This window comes from Prunus persica, chromosome G3, assembly GCF_000346465.2.
Source record: "Prunus persica cultivar Lovell chromosome G3, Prunus_persica_NCBIv2, whole genome shotgun sequence".
In the NCBI taxonomy this organism is placed as follows: Eukaryota; Viridiplantae; Streptophyta; class Magnoliopsida; order Rosales; family Rosaceae; genus Prunus; species Prunus persica.
In genome coordinates, this window is record NC_034011.1 from 5,142,415 (window position 1) to 5,159,877 (window position 17,463).

General features: G+C 35.6%; 3 protein-coding genes and 1 non-coding gene across 7 annotated transcripts; 2 read left to right on the forward strand and 2 right to left on the reverse strand.

Moving 5' to 3' along the window:
• LOC18783900 (MAR-binding filament-like protein 1-1) lies at positions 644–5,339 on the forward strand. The gene is made up of 4 exons (XM_020560614.1): positions 644–1,023; positions 2,705–2,748; positions 2,852–2,989; positions 3,276–5,339. The coding sequence occupies exons 1-4, from the start codon at positions 759–761 to the stop codon at positions 5,040–5,042; spliced, it is 2,214 nt and encodes a 737-aa protein (XP_020416203.1). The 5' UTR covers positions 644–758; the 3' UTR covers positions 5,043–5,339.
• Positions 6,529–6,602, reverse strand: TRNAR-UCG. The gene has a single exon. It is a non-coding gene; the product is annotated as a tRNA-Arg (tRNA).
• LOC18782348 (thymidylate kinase) lies at positions 8,180–11,628 on the reverse strand. 4 transcript variants are annotated; one of them, XM_020558771.1, is made up of 7 exons: positions 11,446–11,628; positions 11,202–11,251; positions 10,609–10,956; positions 9,729–9,840; positions 9,581–9,640; positions 9,079–9,183; positions 8,180–8,535 (listed from the first exon to the last, which is right to left on the reverse strand). In XM_020558771.1, the coding sequence occupies exons 2-7, from the start codon at positions 11,237–11,239 to the stop codon at positions 8,419–8,421; spliced, it is 780 nt and encodes a 259-aa protein (XP_020414360.1). In that variant the 5' UTR covers positions 11,240–11,251; positions 11,446–11,628; the 3' UTR covers positions 8,180–8,418. The 4 variants fall into 4 exon arrangements, with proteins under 4 accessions (XP_020414360.1, XP_020414359.1, XP_020414361.1 ...); XM_020558770.1 differs by having other exon boundaries at positions 11,202–11,258; XM_020558772.1 differs by having other exon boundaries at positions 11,202–11,214; positions 11,446–11,627.
• On the forward strand, positions 12,736–15,701 carry LOC18782591 (protein SYS1 homolog). The gene is made up of 3 exons (XM_007215047.2): positions 12,736–13,671; positions 14,013–14,239; positions 15,181–15,701. The coding sequence occupies exons 1-3, from the start codon at positions 13,448–13,450 to the stop codon at positions 15,186–15,188; spliced, it is 459 nt and encodes a 152-aa protein (XP_007215109.1). The 5' UTR covers positions 12,736–13,447; the 3' UTR covers positions 15,189–15,701.

Below are 17,463 nucleotides of genomic sequence, written 5' to 3' on the forward strand. Positions count from 1 at the left end.
TAAAAGCTTAATTTTGATTGTCTGGAAAAGAAAACCAAATTTTATGTCCTCAAATGATTCACTTGCATTGTGTCAGAGCTAATAACATATATGTTTAGGAATTAGAATTTTATGCTTCTGACTTTGGAGAAATTATAGAATACGTATGGCCACGTGGTATATTTTGTACAAATGTTATAATATGGATGGATGATATGGTTTATTTTCTATTTTTTAGGAAATAATATCAATAAATATCAACTTATATTATAATATGTGTACAAGATGTACCGCATGACCGTATTATAATCACTCATTTATATGGTGGATTAGAACTTTTTTACCTGATATGAAAAATTGATAGACATTGAATTTCCTTTTAAGGGCTTATTTTGCACATGACATGAAGACTAACATGAATTTACTCGATTCATTCTATGTAAGATTTATTAGTAAATTATTGTCTATTTTAAATAAACGTAAGGCAAGTCTGGCTTTGCCCTAACAGAGAAATTGTTGTAACACAGTACCATTTTACTACTTCCACATAAAATTTCAAAAGGAGGATATCCCTAGTAATAAAATTAAATTTAAAAACAATTAATTAAATAAATAAAAGAACAAACCACCATGAAACTTGGATGCTTATGTATCTTTCACCATCAGCCATGTGAACGCTAACTGAAACTGAAAGTTGAAAATAGAGCAAAAAGAGCAAAGCTCTGAGCGCTTAACTCTATTCCTTATCTCAACCAAAGAAATCAATCAAGGAAAAAGCAATGGGCTTTGTGATGGGGAGCTCTTGCTTTTTACACTCTCCTCTCTCCCTCTCTCGTTTTCCCTCTTCTTCTCACCCCTTTTTCGTGTATTCCTCCTCAAGAAATGCAGAGGCCAAGAGAAGGAGAGCTCTGCCAATGGCGTCTCTGCGCCAAGAGGACCCAAACGACGCCGTTTCTTGCAAGAGGAGGGCTATTATGTTGGTGGGTATTTCAGTTCTTCCGTTCTTGCAACTCAGGGCTAATGCTCTTGAAGGCTTGGCCACTAGTAAGTTCTAACTTTTCTTGTGCTTTTCAAAATTGATTGTTTTCTTCCTGGTAGGATGGGAGTTCAAGAATTTGGGGAGATGGGTTTTGTAAATTGTTTTCCTTGTAATGGGTTTTCTAAGATAAAATCTTTTTAGGTGTATTATGGTTTGTCATTGTAAAGGATTGGGTTTGTTTCAAATGGTTCATTGCATTTGAACATGGAACTTACTCTTTTTTTTATTTTTCTTTAGTCTCTGACTTTCATTGGCAATTTATATTTATTTCTTTGTGCAATTTATCACAGTTATTATTAAATTTATATATATGTATGCTTTAATTACTGGTCACTCAAACTTCTGCCAATGCATTATAATGCAGTTTTATGTTTAAGAGATGCTGATTAATATGCTGGAAGTGAAGTTAAGAACTGAGATTGATTAGGCAATACTAAGAGTCTAGGATGGTCATGGTGTACGTCCTTTGCAATAGCACCATATTAAAATGGGATTGCAGGAAGTATCCGTTTGTAAACATAAGTAATTGTCTGATTGCCTTTTGTTTTCTCGGCCAAGTTTGTCTGCTTACTTAGGTACAAGTTAAGTGTACATTGCTTATGCATTGAATGAATCACCTATGTCTACACGGGACGATGGTATAAGATAGCTTATAAACTCTTGGGCACCCTTCCCTTACGTAATCGTTCTGTAGGGCAAAGTTCTACCCATGAGTACTTTGGTATTAGAGTATCCCACTATGCAATGTGGCTAAAGTCCACAGAAAGGGCGACCTATCCCTCTAGGTTGGATTAAAATGCACTTTGGTATTATGTATGGGTATAATATCAAGTCATTTGTTACTGGTAGGTCGTATGTGAGTGAAAGTCGCCTCATAGGAAGGAAAGGATACCATCAGGTTGTTGTTCCAGTCAACAGACGGGTAGACTAGGATGTCGGGCACAAAAGTGCTGTGGACATGTGCCAAATGTACCACATTGAAAAACAGAATATCTTAGGATTGTTTATAAGCACTTGAGCGCCTGTCTTTTACAAGCTGGTTTTGTTGGAGTAAGTTCTACCCACAATAGGGCTCCTTCGTGTAAGGTTTAATGCCAGACTAACTTCTGCACATCAGTTCCTTCTTTTAGCAGCTCAAGATAGCAGCAGGACTTGCATAACTTTGCAGCTTATTCAGGGACAGGTCCTGTACTAAGTCATCGGGGCAAAAGGGAATACAAGTAGCAAATCCATATGCAATGCCCCAATTTTATTACTTTTTTTCCTGTTTGAAGTTTACGTGGGGATTTAATGGGCCTAAAAGATATTTTTCACCTCAAGTGTCCAATGTATGTGGATAGTACGTTTACATTGGATTTTTTATTCCTTGTTCATCATGTTGCCATCCCAAAGATATTATCAGGCAAAAGGATGCAGAAAAACAGAGTTTTAGCAAGGGAGTCCACAAAGCATACTTTTGACCCCATAAAAGCACACAATTGAGATACATAATGATGTGCAGATCTTTTCGATTTGAGCTAATAATATTTTTTTAAACATCTTTTTGTATTGTGATGAAGATTCTTAAAATGTACTCTTTTCTTAACATGGACTGGTGTTCCTTGCTATAATTACTATCCTTTGTAACCCATTTCCGTCTCCGTTCATTCATGATTGGTTTATGCATTTGTTCCTTTATTTTTTCAGGAGAAAGTGAGCTCAAAAACCCGGAGGAGAGGAAAAAAGCAGAGGTCTGAATGTCTACTAGATTCACTATATCCCAGTTAATATATTTTCTTTTTATTTTATAAATTGATTAGCTTAATGTTCTAATGTGTGGAATTCATTGAACAGCCATCTGAAATAAATGCACCATCAAATCCCGTTTTGTCTCTCCTGAATGGCCTTGGTGTTTTCAGTTCTGGTATTCTTGGAGCACTCTATGGATTGGCTTGGGCAGAAAAGAAAGCCACTGATGCAACAGTAGAATCTGTAAGTCCCTATGTTCCACAGTAAAGCTTTCTGTACATGCTGAGATAGCACAGACACTGAAGGAGCCTAGTACCTTTAAAAAGGAACATCAAAAAGTGTACAACAAAGATAATGTTTATCGTTTAATCTTTTTCCTCATTTCTTCTATTCACAAATGCTTCCTAAAGTTCTACCAATTAATAACCTATTCTGACCTGATAAAATCATATTCCTTTAATTTTGTTTTCACAATTCGTTGCAAGAACGTACTTTTAGATGCTTTGTCTGATTTTACCCATATGCACAGATAAAGACCAAGCTGAAAGAAAAGGAAGCTGCCATCATTTCATTGGAAAAGAACTTTGAATCAAAGCTACTGAATGAACAAGAAGAATGGAGCAAACAACTCACAAGAGCAATGGAAGAGCAGAAATCTCTAATGGACCAACTAAATTCTGCAAATAGTACAATTGCAGGCTTAGGAAAGGAGCTCAATGGTGAGAAGAGATTGATTGAGGAGCTTAAAATTCAAATTGATAGTCTTGAAACCAACCTTTCAAAGGCTGGGGAAGAAAAAATAGCGCTTGAGGAAAATTTGAAGGAAAAGATCAACTCAATTGAAGTCTTACAGGGAAGGATTAATGTGCTCAATTTAGAACTCAAGGATAGAGAAAAGAATATTCAAAATCTTGGCTCTTCTCTTGCTGAAAAGGATTTCGAGTTGAATGAATTGAAAACTACCTACAAGCAAACAAGGGATGAACTAGCCAATGCACTATCAAATATTCAAAAATTGAAAGATGAACTCCTGAAAGATCAAAAGGAATTAGAATTGAAGAATGCTGCTCTGGATCAATTGAATGCAACAGTAAGTTCTGTAACTTCTGAGAAAAACGATTTGAAGAGGAAGATTGATGCTATTCAGGAGGAATACAATAATCTAAAAACATCCTCCGGACAAAAGGCAGCTTTGGATGCCAAGCTTTTGGGAGAAAAAGAAGAGGAACTGAAGCAGCTAAAGGAAAGGCTTGAACTTGTTCTGTCTGACACAAGTAGAAACAAAAAAATAATTGCTGATTTGACCCAAGAGAAGGAAAACTTGAGGGAAATGCTGGATAAACAATTGAACAATGAAACGAATCTGAAACATGAGCTCCATATCACTCATGAAGCTCTTGGAAAATCAAGAAATGAAGCTTCAAATCTGGAAATTCAATTAAAGCAGTCAAAAACTTTGTGCACAGAACTTGAGGCTGAGATCTCTGGGGTTCAGGCTGAGTTTGCTGGAGTTAGGGAATCACTGCAGAGGAGCCTTGATGAGGCTACAGTAAGTAGTGACGTGTTTGCTGGTGAGCTTGCTGCAGCAAAAGAACTTCTGAAGAAAACAAAAGAGGAGCTGCAAGTTGTGTCTCATGAACTAGCATCTGTTGCAGAAAATCGTGATAGCCTGCAAGGGGAATTGGTTGATATCTATAAAAAAGCTGAAAGAGCTTCTAATGATCTGAACGAAGAAAAAGAACTAGTTTCTTCTTTAAAAAAGGAACTTAAAGCTCTGGAGAAGCAGATTTTGAAGGACAAGGAGTCCCGGAAATCTCTTGAAATAGACCTGGACGAGGCTACCAAATCACTGGATGAGATGAACCAAAATGCATTGTTACTTTCCAAAGATTTAGAGAGGGCTAATTCTCTAATTTCTAACCTTGAAGATGAGAAAGAGGTGCTTTACAAGTCTCTTACAGAGAAAAAGAATGCATCCAAAGAGGCCCGAGAAAACATGGAAGATGTCCATAATCTTGCCATGAGACTTGGTGAGGAAAGGGATAGTCTGGAGAAGAAAGCAAAGAAGCTTGAAGAGGAATTGGCATCTGCCAAAGGCGAAATATTGCGGCTACGTAGTCAAATGAATTCGTTGAAAGATCTTGTAAATAATCAGCAACTGCCTAAACGCGAGACTGAAGCACCTGTCACTGTTACTGCAAGGAAAAGTAATCAGCAACCACCGGAAGGCAAGGCTGAAGTGCCCGTCACTGTTACTGCAAAGAAAAGCGGTAGGAGGAGAAAGGCTGCCGAATAAGATAGTGAACTACTTCTGATTGCCATATTGAGTCATGTGTCATCATCCTTCAAAGCCTGTTGTTCTTTGGCTTTTTTCTTCTCTGACTTCAAAATTTTCCCACTATCGTAGTGTTATAGAAATAGGACACTGAGGGGGTGAAAAATGATTTGTGTGTAACAGTTCTTGCGTATGAATGTGCTTCCCTTGTACATGCTCAGTGTATAGTATCAAATCTGAAGTTTAGTATATATTTTCATACAAGTCTGTATTCATAACTATCATAGAAAGTTTTTCTAACAGCTATCAGTTTCTCCACTGAGTTCTTAGAGCATCTCCACCCATAAGGGCTAAGTCTAGGGCAAGGGCAAGCAAAGGCTGTCACTATTCATGTGAATAGTGTCAGGCTTGCCATTTGTGGTTCCATCCATGAGGGCTAAGTCTAGGGAAAATCTAAGGCAATTACTATTCACTTAAATTTATTTATACTTAAACCATTGATTTTGATAAGCTTTTCGGATAAGATTTTCAATTCCCAAGTGTTAATATTTATCGTAAAATCCTCACCTAAAAATCAAGATAACATTTTCGGATAAAATTTTGAAATTAAATTAGTGTGGAAAGTGAATAATATTGGTAGGTATGTATAGAAAAAATTACCAGAATTTTTTGATATTTTTTTAAAAATTTTTTGATATTTTTTGATATTTTTTTAAGCCAAAAATTGGACAACCATTAGATTGTGCAAGAATTTTTGATTGGAGGTTTCAGGAGAAGTCACATGGCTTGTAACCATTGGGCAATGTGGGCTGGTGGGTCCAACAGTAAATTTTTTTTTGAAAATCAGCTGTTGACATCAGCAGCCCGAGGGCAATAGCCCAGGCAGGATTAGCCCGTGGGCTTGCCCAAGCTGGTGGGACCCACCATTTGCCTTGGCTCATTGTTGCGTGTTGGAGCTGGAATGGGCTGCCAAGGGGGCCTTTTGCTCAGGTTTGGTGCAGCGGTGGACATGCTCTTAGGCTATCTGAGTTTAACAGTGAAAGTCCATGCATAATCCTGTTTATCAGATGCATGATCCTTTTTCTTGTTGCCTACTTTGACATCATAAGAAACAGTTAATCAGTAATTCGGCATGATCCAAAATTTGTGCGATGACTGCAAACTCAAAAAAAAAAAAAAAAAAAAAAGGGAAGAAAAAGAAGAAAAAAATTATGGCATAAAATCTCACCCTTGGAACTCAAAAGCTCATATGTGCAACTCTAGAGTACAAAACATGCTACAACCCTGCTTTTAGAAAATTTACGAACTGCTGCTGCTGCATTGTGCTTGTTGAGGTGCTGAATGAAATCTCTTGGAAACAATTAAATCCACAAATTGAATCATATTAGAATAAAAATGGGTGGTAAATGGAGATACACATAATAATATTGGAACTAAAAGTTAGTGTTGAGATTTTTTTAAAAGTGCTTTTGGAGATTGATCTCCAAGACACAAAAAGAATTTCGTGCGACCACAGTGGGAGTCGAACCCACGACCTTTTGATCCGAAGTCAAACGCGCTAATCCACTGCGCTATGCGGTCTTCCTGTGAGAGTTTAACGTTTTGTGTTATATATTATTCTTTTGAACAACAACGAGCTGTTTGTTTTGAAATAAAAAGTTAAATAAGAGTTAATTATCCCTCTTGCAGTTTTTTTTTTATTTAAAAATTTTGAACTTGCCACTACACGTGGCATAAAGTGAAGGGGAAGGCAAGAAGGGAGGTAGCTAGCACTACGGTACATTCAGTCTTCATAATCTCGATCCAGTGATGAATGGGCCTGTAAACCGGTCGAAGATGGAGCGGAGCACCTGAAATATGTCTCAACCAAATTTTAAAAATTTCCAACCCGATCTGATCTAAAACAACTAGATCCATATATGATTTGTTGAATTATCCAATACTGGATCCGAATTCTTTTATGTCATACATACAAATAATTGAAAAATATTTTTATTTATTTAAAAAATTCACAAGATTGTTACATATGCATATATACAGAGAGCTTCCATTGAGGGATCCCTCAAATAAGCTTATTTGAGGGACACTCCTTGTAGGCCCCACTCCGGATTGTATTTCACTAATCCAAACCGTCTATTTTGTAGATACTCATTCAAAGATCATCCCTACAAAAAATTACTTGAATCCGATATCATTTGACCACTCAATTAAGTTATTGAAATTTTAGCATTTTCTTGAAGTACTGTGTTCATTGATTTTGTAAGACACAATTGGATGTCGAAACGGTTTCCGATTTGTCTAATTTTTTGTTAGGATGATCTATGAATGAAGACCTAAAAAATAGATGGTTTGGATCATTGGGAAAAAAATTGTAGGGTACCCTAAAGGGCGTCCCTCAAATAATTTTATTTGAGGGATCCCTCAATAAAAGGGGACTGTGCATATATATATATATATTAAGTAACTACAAATAAAATAAAATGAAATATATGTTATATCATATCGGATCGGATTAGACAAGATCCAAATTTGTTCCATTAACTTAACGGGTTAACGAATTCGAAATATAATCGGATTATGTCACCAAATCCATCTCCTATTAATTACATCGAATTCAGATCAAAATTCGATCCATTGATTGTAATTTTGGGGCTTCTTTCTCTCTATTATTTCTGGAAGTAGATTGCCTCGTGTAAGAACTTACTAGCGCTGCAGCTTATTTGTTTTATTTTTGTGGTTAGTAGTTTATAGGGTTATTTGTAGCAATGGTCCTTCAATTATACTCGTAATTACATTTTGATCACTCAACTCTAAAAATAGTTACAGAGGTCACTCAATTATGTATTGTGTTACACCATTGCTACAGATAACCCTTATTTATTTATTTTTTGTTATTTTGTTTTTATAAATATTTGGAATGAATTTCCAAGTTACCCCTGCATTTAACGGAAAAATAGACAGACTTGACGAAAGGGACTAGAAATGCAACACCGTACATAATTGGGGGACCTTTGCATATATTTTTGGAGTTAAGTGACCAAAATGTAACTACGGGTATAATTCAGGGACCATTACTACAATTAATCCTAGTTTATATGAGTGTCCTCATGGCTAAATTTGTAGTTCCTTCACCAAAAACTGTCACGTTTACAATCAAATTCATTCAAGCAAGCAAATTTGCAATCTCATCTATTTCAGTCAAAAGCTTAGTGTGATCCAGTAATAAGATAAGCCCTGTTTTGCTGTTAATGGATAAGAAAAACTGAATCTAATTTTGAAATGCAAGATTTATAAAGTTACAATCAGAGATGAAATACTCGAAAGATAACAATCGGCATAGCTCACTAGTATACATGCATTCAACCCTGGAAAAGATGCATGCGTCTCCCCAAGAAAATTAACAAGACCAGAGACATGAGAGGGGTTTCCCTTCTTGGCATGTTTTTACACAATCCAATACCATCTCTTGCAAATGTTCCTCAATGTCCTCCATCGGCGAACAAGCATCTATGATCTGCATCAGGCAAAAAGAATTACGATATCCAAGTAACTCAACTCACCAGAAAAAAAATTATGCTTCAAATGCAAACCAAAGTTTTTTTTGACAGTGTTGCAGGCTAGGCTTAGTTGTTTCATGATTAAAGTTTGAACAGGTACTGCAATGAGCCTGAATTTGGTTAATATAAAATTACTACCAACTTACAGCATCACTTCAACATAAATTGTGTACACAATCATCAGATAATGGCAGTCCGGCCAGCATAGATGTTATATATTTCAAATTAGCGTTTGTCGGAAAACAGAAGAAAATGTGATATCAGGAAAAGAAATTGGGTTTGGCATTACACCTCCATCTATGCTCTTGTCTGAGTCACTTCATTTTATTCTTTTTTTATGAACAAACATTCAATTTTCTATTTAACTGCCACCACAGGAAAAATAGATTCAATACTGTTCTTTCTAGTACCAAATTAAAAGTTGCGTTAAAAATTGCATCATAACCTTAAGCCAATCTCTGAGTTCTTTATCGCAATTTAAGAATGGATGAATGAACTACCTTCCAAGTGGGACCACGGAGGACCTGATAGTTTTGGCCAACCTTCTTTTGAAACTCAAGCTGCTCATATCTCTCACCTCCGTAGCCTCCTCTTTCAGCAGCTTTCTGACATTTATAATTTCAGTTCAAAATAGGGAAAAAGATTACTACTTCCATCTTATTTTCATGAACAATATATATATATATATATATATATATATATATATATATATATCTGGGCATAGCACAAACACCTTAAAATTTCAGCAGTTAGCCATAAAGGCATAAAGGGCCAACAATATACATTGTTTCTTTATTTCTTCTTTTTTTGGTCAATATTGTTTCTTTATTTTGAGAAGCTATTAACTATGCAAAATTAATGCGTATCCCAGAAATTTCTTTTGAGGATATGTCAGACCATATAAGCTATTAAATGTGAAAAATTGGGTCACAGAAGATATGGGTTAAGTCATCATGCGTTTCTTCCCTAATATTCACTGCAAACATTAGAATGACTACTTACTTCAGGTGGTATGTCAAGGTACACTACAAGATCTGGAGCCAATAACCCAATCTCCGGAGCCTACAAAAGTACACTTCGTTGTTTTTAAATTCCATCAGATAGAGAAGATAAACAACATTAGGGGTAAAAAGAAAAAGCATTTCATCACCTTGCACCACGAAATATCAAGCCCCTTGGCAGATGAAAAGGCCACCCCTGAATAAGAATAACGGTCAACAACAAGGGTGATTCCACTTTTCAATTTGCTTTCCATTAATGATCTGCAGAAACATTATAGAATATTTAGTACAATAGTACAATGATTTGTGACAACCTCATTCTTCATCCAAGAATGGAAACCCAAACTAAGGAAACATTGTAGTCTGCCCTTACTCACTAGATGTTTCAGTTTAACTTGTAAGTTAAACATAACATGGAAACACCTCAAAATATCTCTTTTCTAAAGTAGGCATTATTGAAATACTAAGATTTTAAGTTTATTTAATTTAATACAAATCCGAATTTCTGTGGCACAAAAAATACAGGACAAAGACGAAGAAACAAATACTATTTTCTCGCCTATTTACTACATCCTGCAATCATACATTGGTCTCATGTTTATAGATTGTAGCCAGGGACCTGAGAATCTAACTGCGGAATACATGAGGTTACTGACACATTTGATGTAAACAAGCACCCGGATCTGTAAAAACAATGAATGCCCATAAAGACTAGAAGCCAACAGAAACAAAAATATCAATCTCTTGTTCCGCACTACTGCTTACATATGTGCTTATGATTTCATTTACACATTTTATTGATCACTATGCTGCGTTGGTTTCTCAACTCAAAACAGAAGCTGAATTATATTAGGTTCTTAAACCAGACTGTTACACAAGTCAATCATTAAAAAAGAAATATCACACACGCATTGCCCTGACATCAATTAAAAACTAAAACAACAATCAGAATAAGTGCAATTTCTCTTCCCTGTTATAGAAAACCTCACAAGCAGCGTATATCATGTTGCAAAGAATAACACAACAAACCTCTTCTCCCAACGGTTGGCGCTAAAGAGTAGATGGATTGTATGATCATCCAGTTGTGATTTGTTGGAAAGATAAGAAGATATCATTTGCCCAACACTTGTAGTTCTGTCAGGAAACCGCCACAATTCAGCTGAATGCCCTAACTTCTCCAAGTTTGCAACTAGTCTAGTGGACTGTGTGGTCTTCCCACAACGATCCAATCCTTCGAGAACAACCAAGGCACCTCTTGAATCCTCCTTGCCACCTCTTAGGCTACAGGTGTGATTATTATTTGCCATTTGAATCCTCCTGATAAAAAACTTGTGGGGAAAGTTCAATGACCTTCGCACCGCTCCAGCTCCAAAATTCCTAGAGAAGCAAATGCACTCTATTACCATTTCTGAAACCAACCATGCTTTACAATTCATTTTATTTATTTTTTAGAAAATGCAGAAGTTTGAATTTCAGGACATAAAAACCAAAAAGACACGAATTTTATGTTTTATTTCTCTTCCTTTTCCTCAATTTCTCAGCAATCCAAACTGACGCAGGGAAGTATCTCCAGGAAAGAAGTAAATAAAAATGTATGAAGATCAAGAGTTCAGAATTCTTACAAAGCCTTGCCAACTGTGAGGTAAGAAGTATGGGTCATATCCCTTACAACCTATAAACTGGGAAAAAAAAAAAAGGAAAAAAAACGAATAGAATTCACCAAAAAAACTTATCGACAGTGACGATTTTGATAATTGTAAACTTAGCTTGATATTGGTTCATCTTCTTTAGTCAAAGCACCAATATTTTTCATTTTCTAAAGCGAAAATGAAGAATGGAAAAAGCAGGATAAAAAGGAAAGCTTACCTTGAGCGATTTGGTTATCTTCTTCTAAAAAAAAGCTATTTGCCCTTCTCTGCGATCAGAATGTCAGAACAAATGCTAAGGAAAACCCTAAACTAGGAACTTGCTGTTCTGTGTGATTTCGCCGGGCAGTAAGTAAGCCGCCGATCGAGGAAGCACTTCTTTTTGTTATTCATTTTTTTCATAAATCGTATAGCCGGGCGGCTATACACTCTAAATCTAATAATATATCTTTAAACCGTATTGCCGCTCGGCTATACTGGGGTCTTTTTTTGTAACGTGAATAGTATAGCCGCTCGGCTATACTAGGGCCCCTTTTTTATAAATAAATAGTATAGCCCCGCGGCTATACTGATGTCCCTTTTTTATTAAAAAAAAGTATAATAAGGGCCTTTAAAAAAAAAATATAAATATATAGCCGCACGGCTACACTGAGGTTTTTTTAAAAATGTATAGCCGTGCGGCTATACTAGGGTCTTTTTCCAGTAACTTTTATAGCCTCTCGTCCATACCATTGTCTCTTTTTTAAAACAGCAGGGTCTTTTTTTAAGTAACTTGTATAGCCGTGCGGCTATATTGGGGTACTTTGTTTTATTTTCATACTTTCTAAATATAATAATATATTGAGTTTTTATCATAAATTGTCCATGAGGTTTGTCAAATTATCCCCTTTTATCCTTTATGTTTTTTATTGACATTATTGGTCTTTTATGTTATGCCTCACACATCAAACTGGTCCTAACGTGAGGTTTCGTCAAAATTTCTATTAAATTGATGACGTGGCATGCCACATGAATTAAACAATATATATTAAACTGAAAAATCATTAGAAAATAATAGAAATTAAATTGATTAATGACCAAAACGTGTATTATAACATGTTTATTCATTTGGATGGAGTATTAGAGACAGTCTGATTCTTGAGTTCCATCCCTTTGTATTATACGAAATTAAAACGTATGTTTGGGATTGAGCCCAAAATCTAAGAAACATCGTCATAATATAGTAGGAGTAATCATTTAAAGAGCTTTTACTAAAATCAAATTAAAGAAAATATGCAAAATTGCTACCGCTTTTATAAGAGTAGTTGATCTCATACACATTGCTTGTCAGTGATTTATAGTGATAATAAAATATAAAGTTGTATCATTGTTCAAATAGGAAACTAGTGAAATTAACCCAAAAAAAAAAAAAAAAGAGACTAGAAAATTGGAAAAAGGAAAGAGGACAAAAAGGAAATTTAGAAAGAATATTTATTTATTTATTTATTTATAAATAAAAAAGGGAAAGAAGAATTGCCAGCAGTCTCTCTGTTCTCATGCGTTGGGCAATTAGCTCGCATCTTCTCTACAGACGAATATATCATTAATTCCTTAAACAGAGAAACACATACACACTGCACAACAAGAGGCTTCCTCAGAGAGATTCTGCAATTTTCATCGCCGATCTCTCAACGGTCAGCTTCTTCATCTGCATCCTTCTCGATCTAGGTTTTCCAATTCTTCTTCTCCTTACACAATTCCTTTTGTTCGATTTCAAATTGAATCTTCCAGCAGACGTTTGATTTCGTACGAATTCCAAATAGGTATTCTATTTCTAATTTTCTTGAGAAAATTTTCGACTTTTTGGTTATTTTTCTACTGGGAAAGTTCCCTGGATTCTAGTTTCGTTGTATTCAGATCCAAATTTATGTTCGACATGGGTTTCAACTCCCGTTTCAGTTACACGAATATTAGAGCAGAGTCCTGAATTTTCATGAAATCAGATTGATTTTTGGTTTCAAGCTTGCGGATTAAGCATTGGGCAATTGGGAACCACTGTACAGCTCAGAGGGTGCGAAGGTGTGGCTCTCGTTGTTCTAAAATTGCAAACTTGGGTTTAACTTTGATTGTTGCGAGCACTTGAGGTGTGAGTATTTCATGCTTTGGGAGAACTCTGAGTGATTTGAGAGTTTTAAGGAGCTCCGGTTGTGTGGCAAATTGGCAATAGGTTATTGTAGTAGACAATGTTCTATGGTACATTGGTATGGGACCCCTGGCTCATTGTTGTCCAAATTGTGTGCCTTCAATGTTTGTATTATCTCACTCTTGGGTTCTTCTTGTCAATTCTTGTTGGGACTCGCGTGTCCCGAATGAGCCTCGTGTATTTCTTTGACTATGCTACTCTCACTGTCTCCACGGTCACTGGGTGGTGCGTCATTGCTTCGTTTATGCTCAGTGCACTTGCAGGGTGAGAATCCCATTCTACTTCTCTTTTCAATTGCAGTCCAATTTGATTTTGTTGTGTTTTCCATCTGGTTGGGTGTATGCCTCTAATTGAGTTTTTATTGTAAGAACATAAAGTGGGAATCCGTTGTAAATTTATATTTATTTTCTGTTTATAAATGCAGAGCTCATTAAGCTTCTGTGAATTGTGACTTATCAAAGTTAAAAAAAGAAAAAAGAAAAAGAAAAAAGAGTGTGAATTGTTAACACAGAATTCAAAATGCCAACTTCAGGAGTTCAGATAAATCTATCTTTTTCTCTGGTCGAACAAGAGTTTACATAACTTGGCCGTCTTATTGTTTACAGCGCTGGATATCTGCTTCTTCTGATTGAGAGGGCAAAGAAGTGCTTAGATTTTTCAGCCACCGTCTACATTGTACATCTCTTTATATGCATTTTTTATGGGGGTTGGCCTTCCTCAATAACATGGTGGGTTGTGAATGGTACTGGAATTGCAGTGATGGCTCTGCTGGGTGAATATCTCTGCATTAGACGTGAACTGAAGGAGATCCCTATAACACGATTTCGTTCAAGTAAAATTCTTTCCCCCTTTAATATGTTAACTAACTAGCTAGAAGTACATAACATAAAATTTTCATGTTTTACTGTTTTGTATGATAGTTGCTGCCTTGCTGAAATTTCATTTGGTTAAAGTTTGGGTTCTAAAAAAGAACCTGTTTACATAGACTACATACAAAACTAATGCTTAAAAACAATTAGAAAACTAACCTGTTTTGGATGGTCATGTCAAGGTCGTGCCGTAGTCAAGCTATGGGTTGAGATAGGAATAGGAGGTCTTGGCCCACATCTTGACACACATCGACCCTATCTTTGTTCTTTCAAGTCCAAAACCGGTTAATTTTCTAACTTTTTTTTAAATGAAAAGGGTTAGTTTTCTGATGGGCCTGTGCAAGCAGGCTATTTTGTGAAGAAACCCTTAAATTTATTTTGGGGCCAATCTTGTTTGTCAAGTATTTCATTTGGTACACAGTGTCTTTATGCATTTCTGCATCTTTGAGTGTATGCATCAGGAACTTGCAGTCCGTTCTTCTTATTTGTTAGTTTTTTCATTAAAAAAAAAAAAAAAACTCTGTTTATGCCTAAATGAAAAGAAAATGCTTAATACTGATGCTCTGCCCTAAAATGCCTGATTATTCATGGGCTTACTGACACGTGCAAGAGGACCTTTCACACCACAAATACACTGGGATTTAGACTTTGACATTCATGTATATAATTTTGGCTGATCTTGTATTTTCTGGGTGATTGTCAACGTTGGACCCTTGTGGGTTTATCAGACATTTGACCCTAAGATAGTTATTTAGTATTATGGGTTATGCTTCAGTTGGTAAAAACTTTATATGTAGAATTAAGAATTGGGCGAAGTGATTGGATGATATTGGATGATTGCCTCTTTTCCTCTCTGCTGACATCGTTATATCTACAAAATTAATTTGGAACTATCCCTGTGCAGATGTTTGACTGATGAGAAACTCGACAGGCAAGAACACACATTCTTGTGGGGTTTAGTGGCTATTTTTTTCGTTGCTGTGGAGGAGCTTCTGGGATAAGCTCATGAATACCCAATTCAATCTGTTATGAGATCAACCACCTTATTCCGTGGATTCTTTTGTCTATGCTGGTGGCAGTTACCTGAGAACAAGTGTAAAGTTTGACACAGTGCTTTAAATGATGGGAGGTTTGAGCACATGAGACTAGGTATGCATTGTGTTAGGAGAATCTTAATGTACAATTTTAGGTGGTTTTAAGTAGAGCAATGGTTACTGTGCTTCTGATATCATTGTCCCCCTTTTTTTAAAATTTATTTTTATAAATACGCCATGTCAATTCAGTTTTCATTATTCCTATTTTTTATTATAAGCTGAATGGTTTCAATTACTGTTATGAATTGGTAATTATTTTGTGTGATCAGACTCTGTTGTAGGATCTGCAAACTGAAATTTTCATACAGAAATGCTTTTTAATATTGCTCAATCTTGAGTTTAATTGAACAAGAATCAGCTCAATTGACAGGGATGTGTAGGGCTCAAATACGTGTCTTGTAAATTTTAATTGTCTAGTTTATTTCCTGGTTGTTGTTTGTATAACTCCTTGTGATAACTCTCTCTCTCTCTCTCTCTCTCTCTCTCTCATGTTATGTCTTTTGTTGTAAATACTCCATACCGCTGAACTGTCATAGTTACTCTAGTTCACATCAGGAAATTGTTATACTGGAAGAAAGTTTTATCTGAGAATTATGTATATTACAAGTAAAGAGTACATCTGATACATCTGAATTGGGAAACCTTCCCAAGTTGGACACGCTATGGGTTACTTTGGTGAATGATTTCGACATACTGGTCTATTGAAAGATAGATATCTTTGTATTGAGAAATCAAATGATCCAATGTAAAATTGCTCTCTCATAGCAGTCCATCGACTTTGTACTTGCATGCTAAAATGGAATATTAAAGTGCATGAATTCACCATTTTTGTGGTAGTTTAAGACAAAATTTTCCTGTCATTCTTGCTAATAGTGCTCGAGGGTTGGCTGGAATATTAGAGTCCTGCCAATTCTTCGTTTTAGAGGAGATATTTTTGGGGTCAGTTTGAAGTGGCCTTTGGATGATGGGCTTCAAAGCATTGAAAAGAACTTGGATTTCATTGAGTGGTTCCACCAATCTATTGCAGTAGTAGACATAAGCTTTCTTCCTGATGCATGTGCTCATATGCAGTCTTTGTAGGGACCATATTTTCCAGTCAACTCATGCACTGCATTTTTCAACCCCAAGCTCAATATCAGTAAGGATCATGATCTTTTCATAAAGCTGACTCTCTGTGCACCACCATTGTTGTTGCCTCGGCATAAAAGTCTTCTAGTGTACCCTTGCATAACATTTGCTAGTGCGGTTATTGGCGCATCATATATTCTCTGTTCACCGCCTTGGAAATCGAATACTGGCTTTTACTGTTACTAATTCACATGGGTGGGGTAAGAGTTTATTTATATATAAAGTAAAAGACAGATAATGATAAAATATTCAAAATGCCAGCAAATACCTTGATTAATGGAAACATTAAGAATTGAAATTATTAATTAAATAAGGATAATATGGTAAATTTATACTTTTTTATATTTTAAAAAATTAAAATTAAAAGAAAAATTAGATAATGGATCCTATTTTTATGGAACATAACTACCCATTATCTTTTTTAATTCTAAAATAAATTTTTAAAAAATAATAATAAAGTCTCCTGCAGGCGCGGAAGCGCGTGCAGAGTGGTTAGTACTTTATAATATGAGTGGATTGCTAATGCTGCGTGTTACGGTCACCTTAAAATTACTCGAAATGAACCCCAAACTAAACTAATATTTACCAAACATGGAAATGTGGAGCCTCGATCCCTCAAAACATACACATCCATATTATTTTTGTTTCAGAATAAATTTGTGAATAAATTTGGTCAATTGATTAATGATGTGGCTTTGCTTCCTCTTTTTATTCATTTATGTTCCTTTCCTCTTTCTTTTATTGATTAATATATATATATATATATATATATATATATGTTACATAACAGGGTTCTCTTTTCCCAAATACCATCTTTCCCAACCATTGTCTCTACATGGATCCAAAACTAGGATCTTGAACTCTCATCAAGATCAGATACTGTGACTGGACCTACATATCGTTACCTTTTTTAATCTGAATTTACTTGTCAAGTTCCTGCATCCCATTTGTATATACTTAAGCAG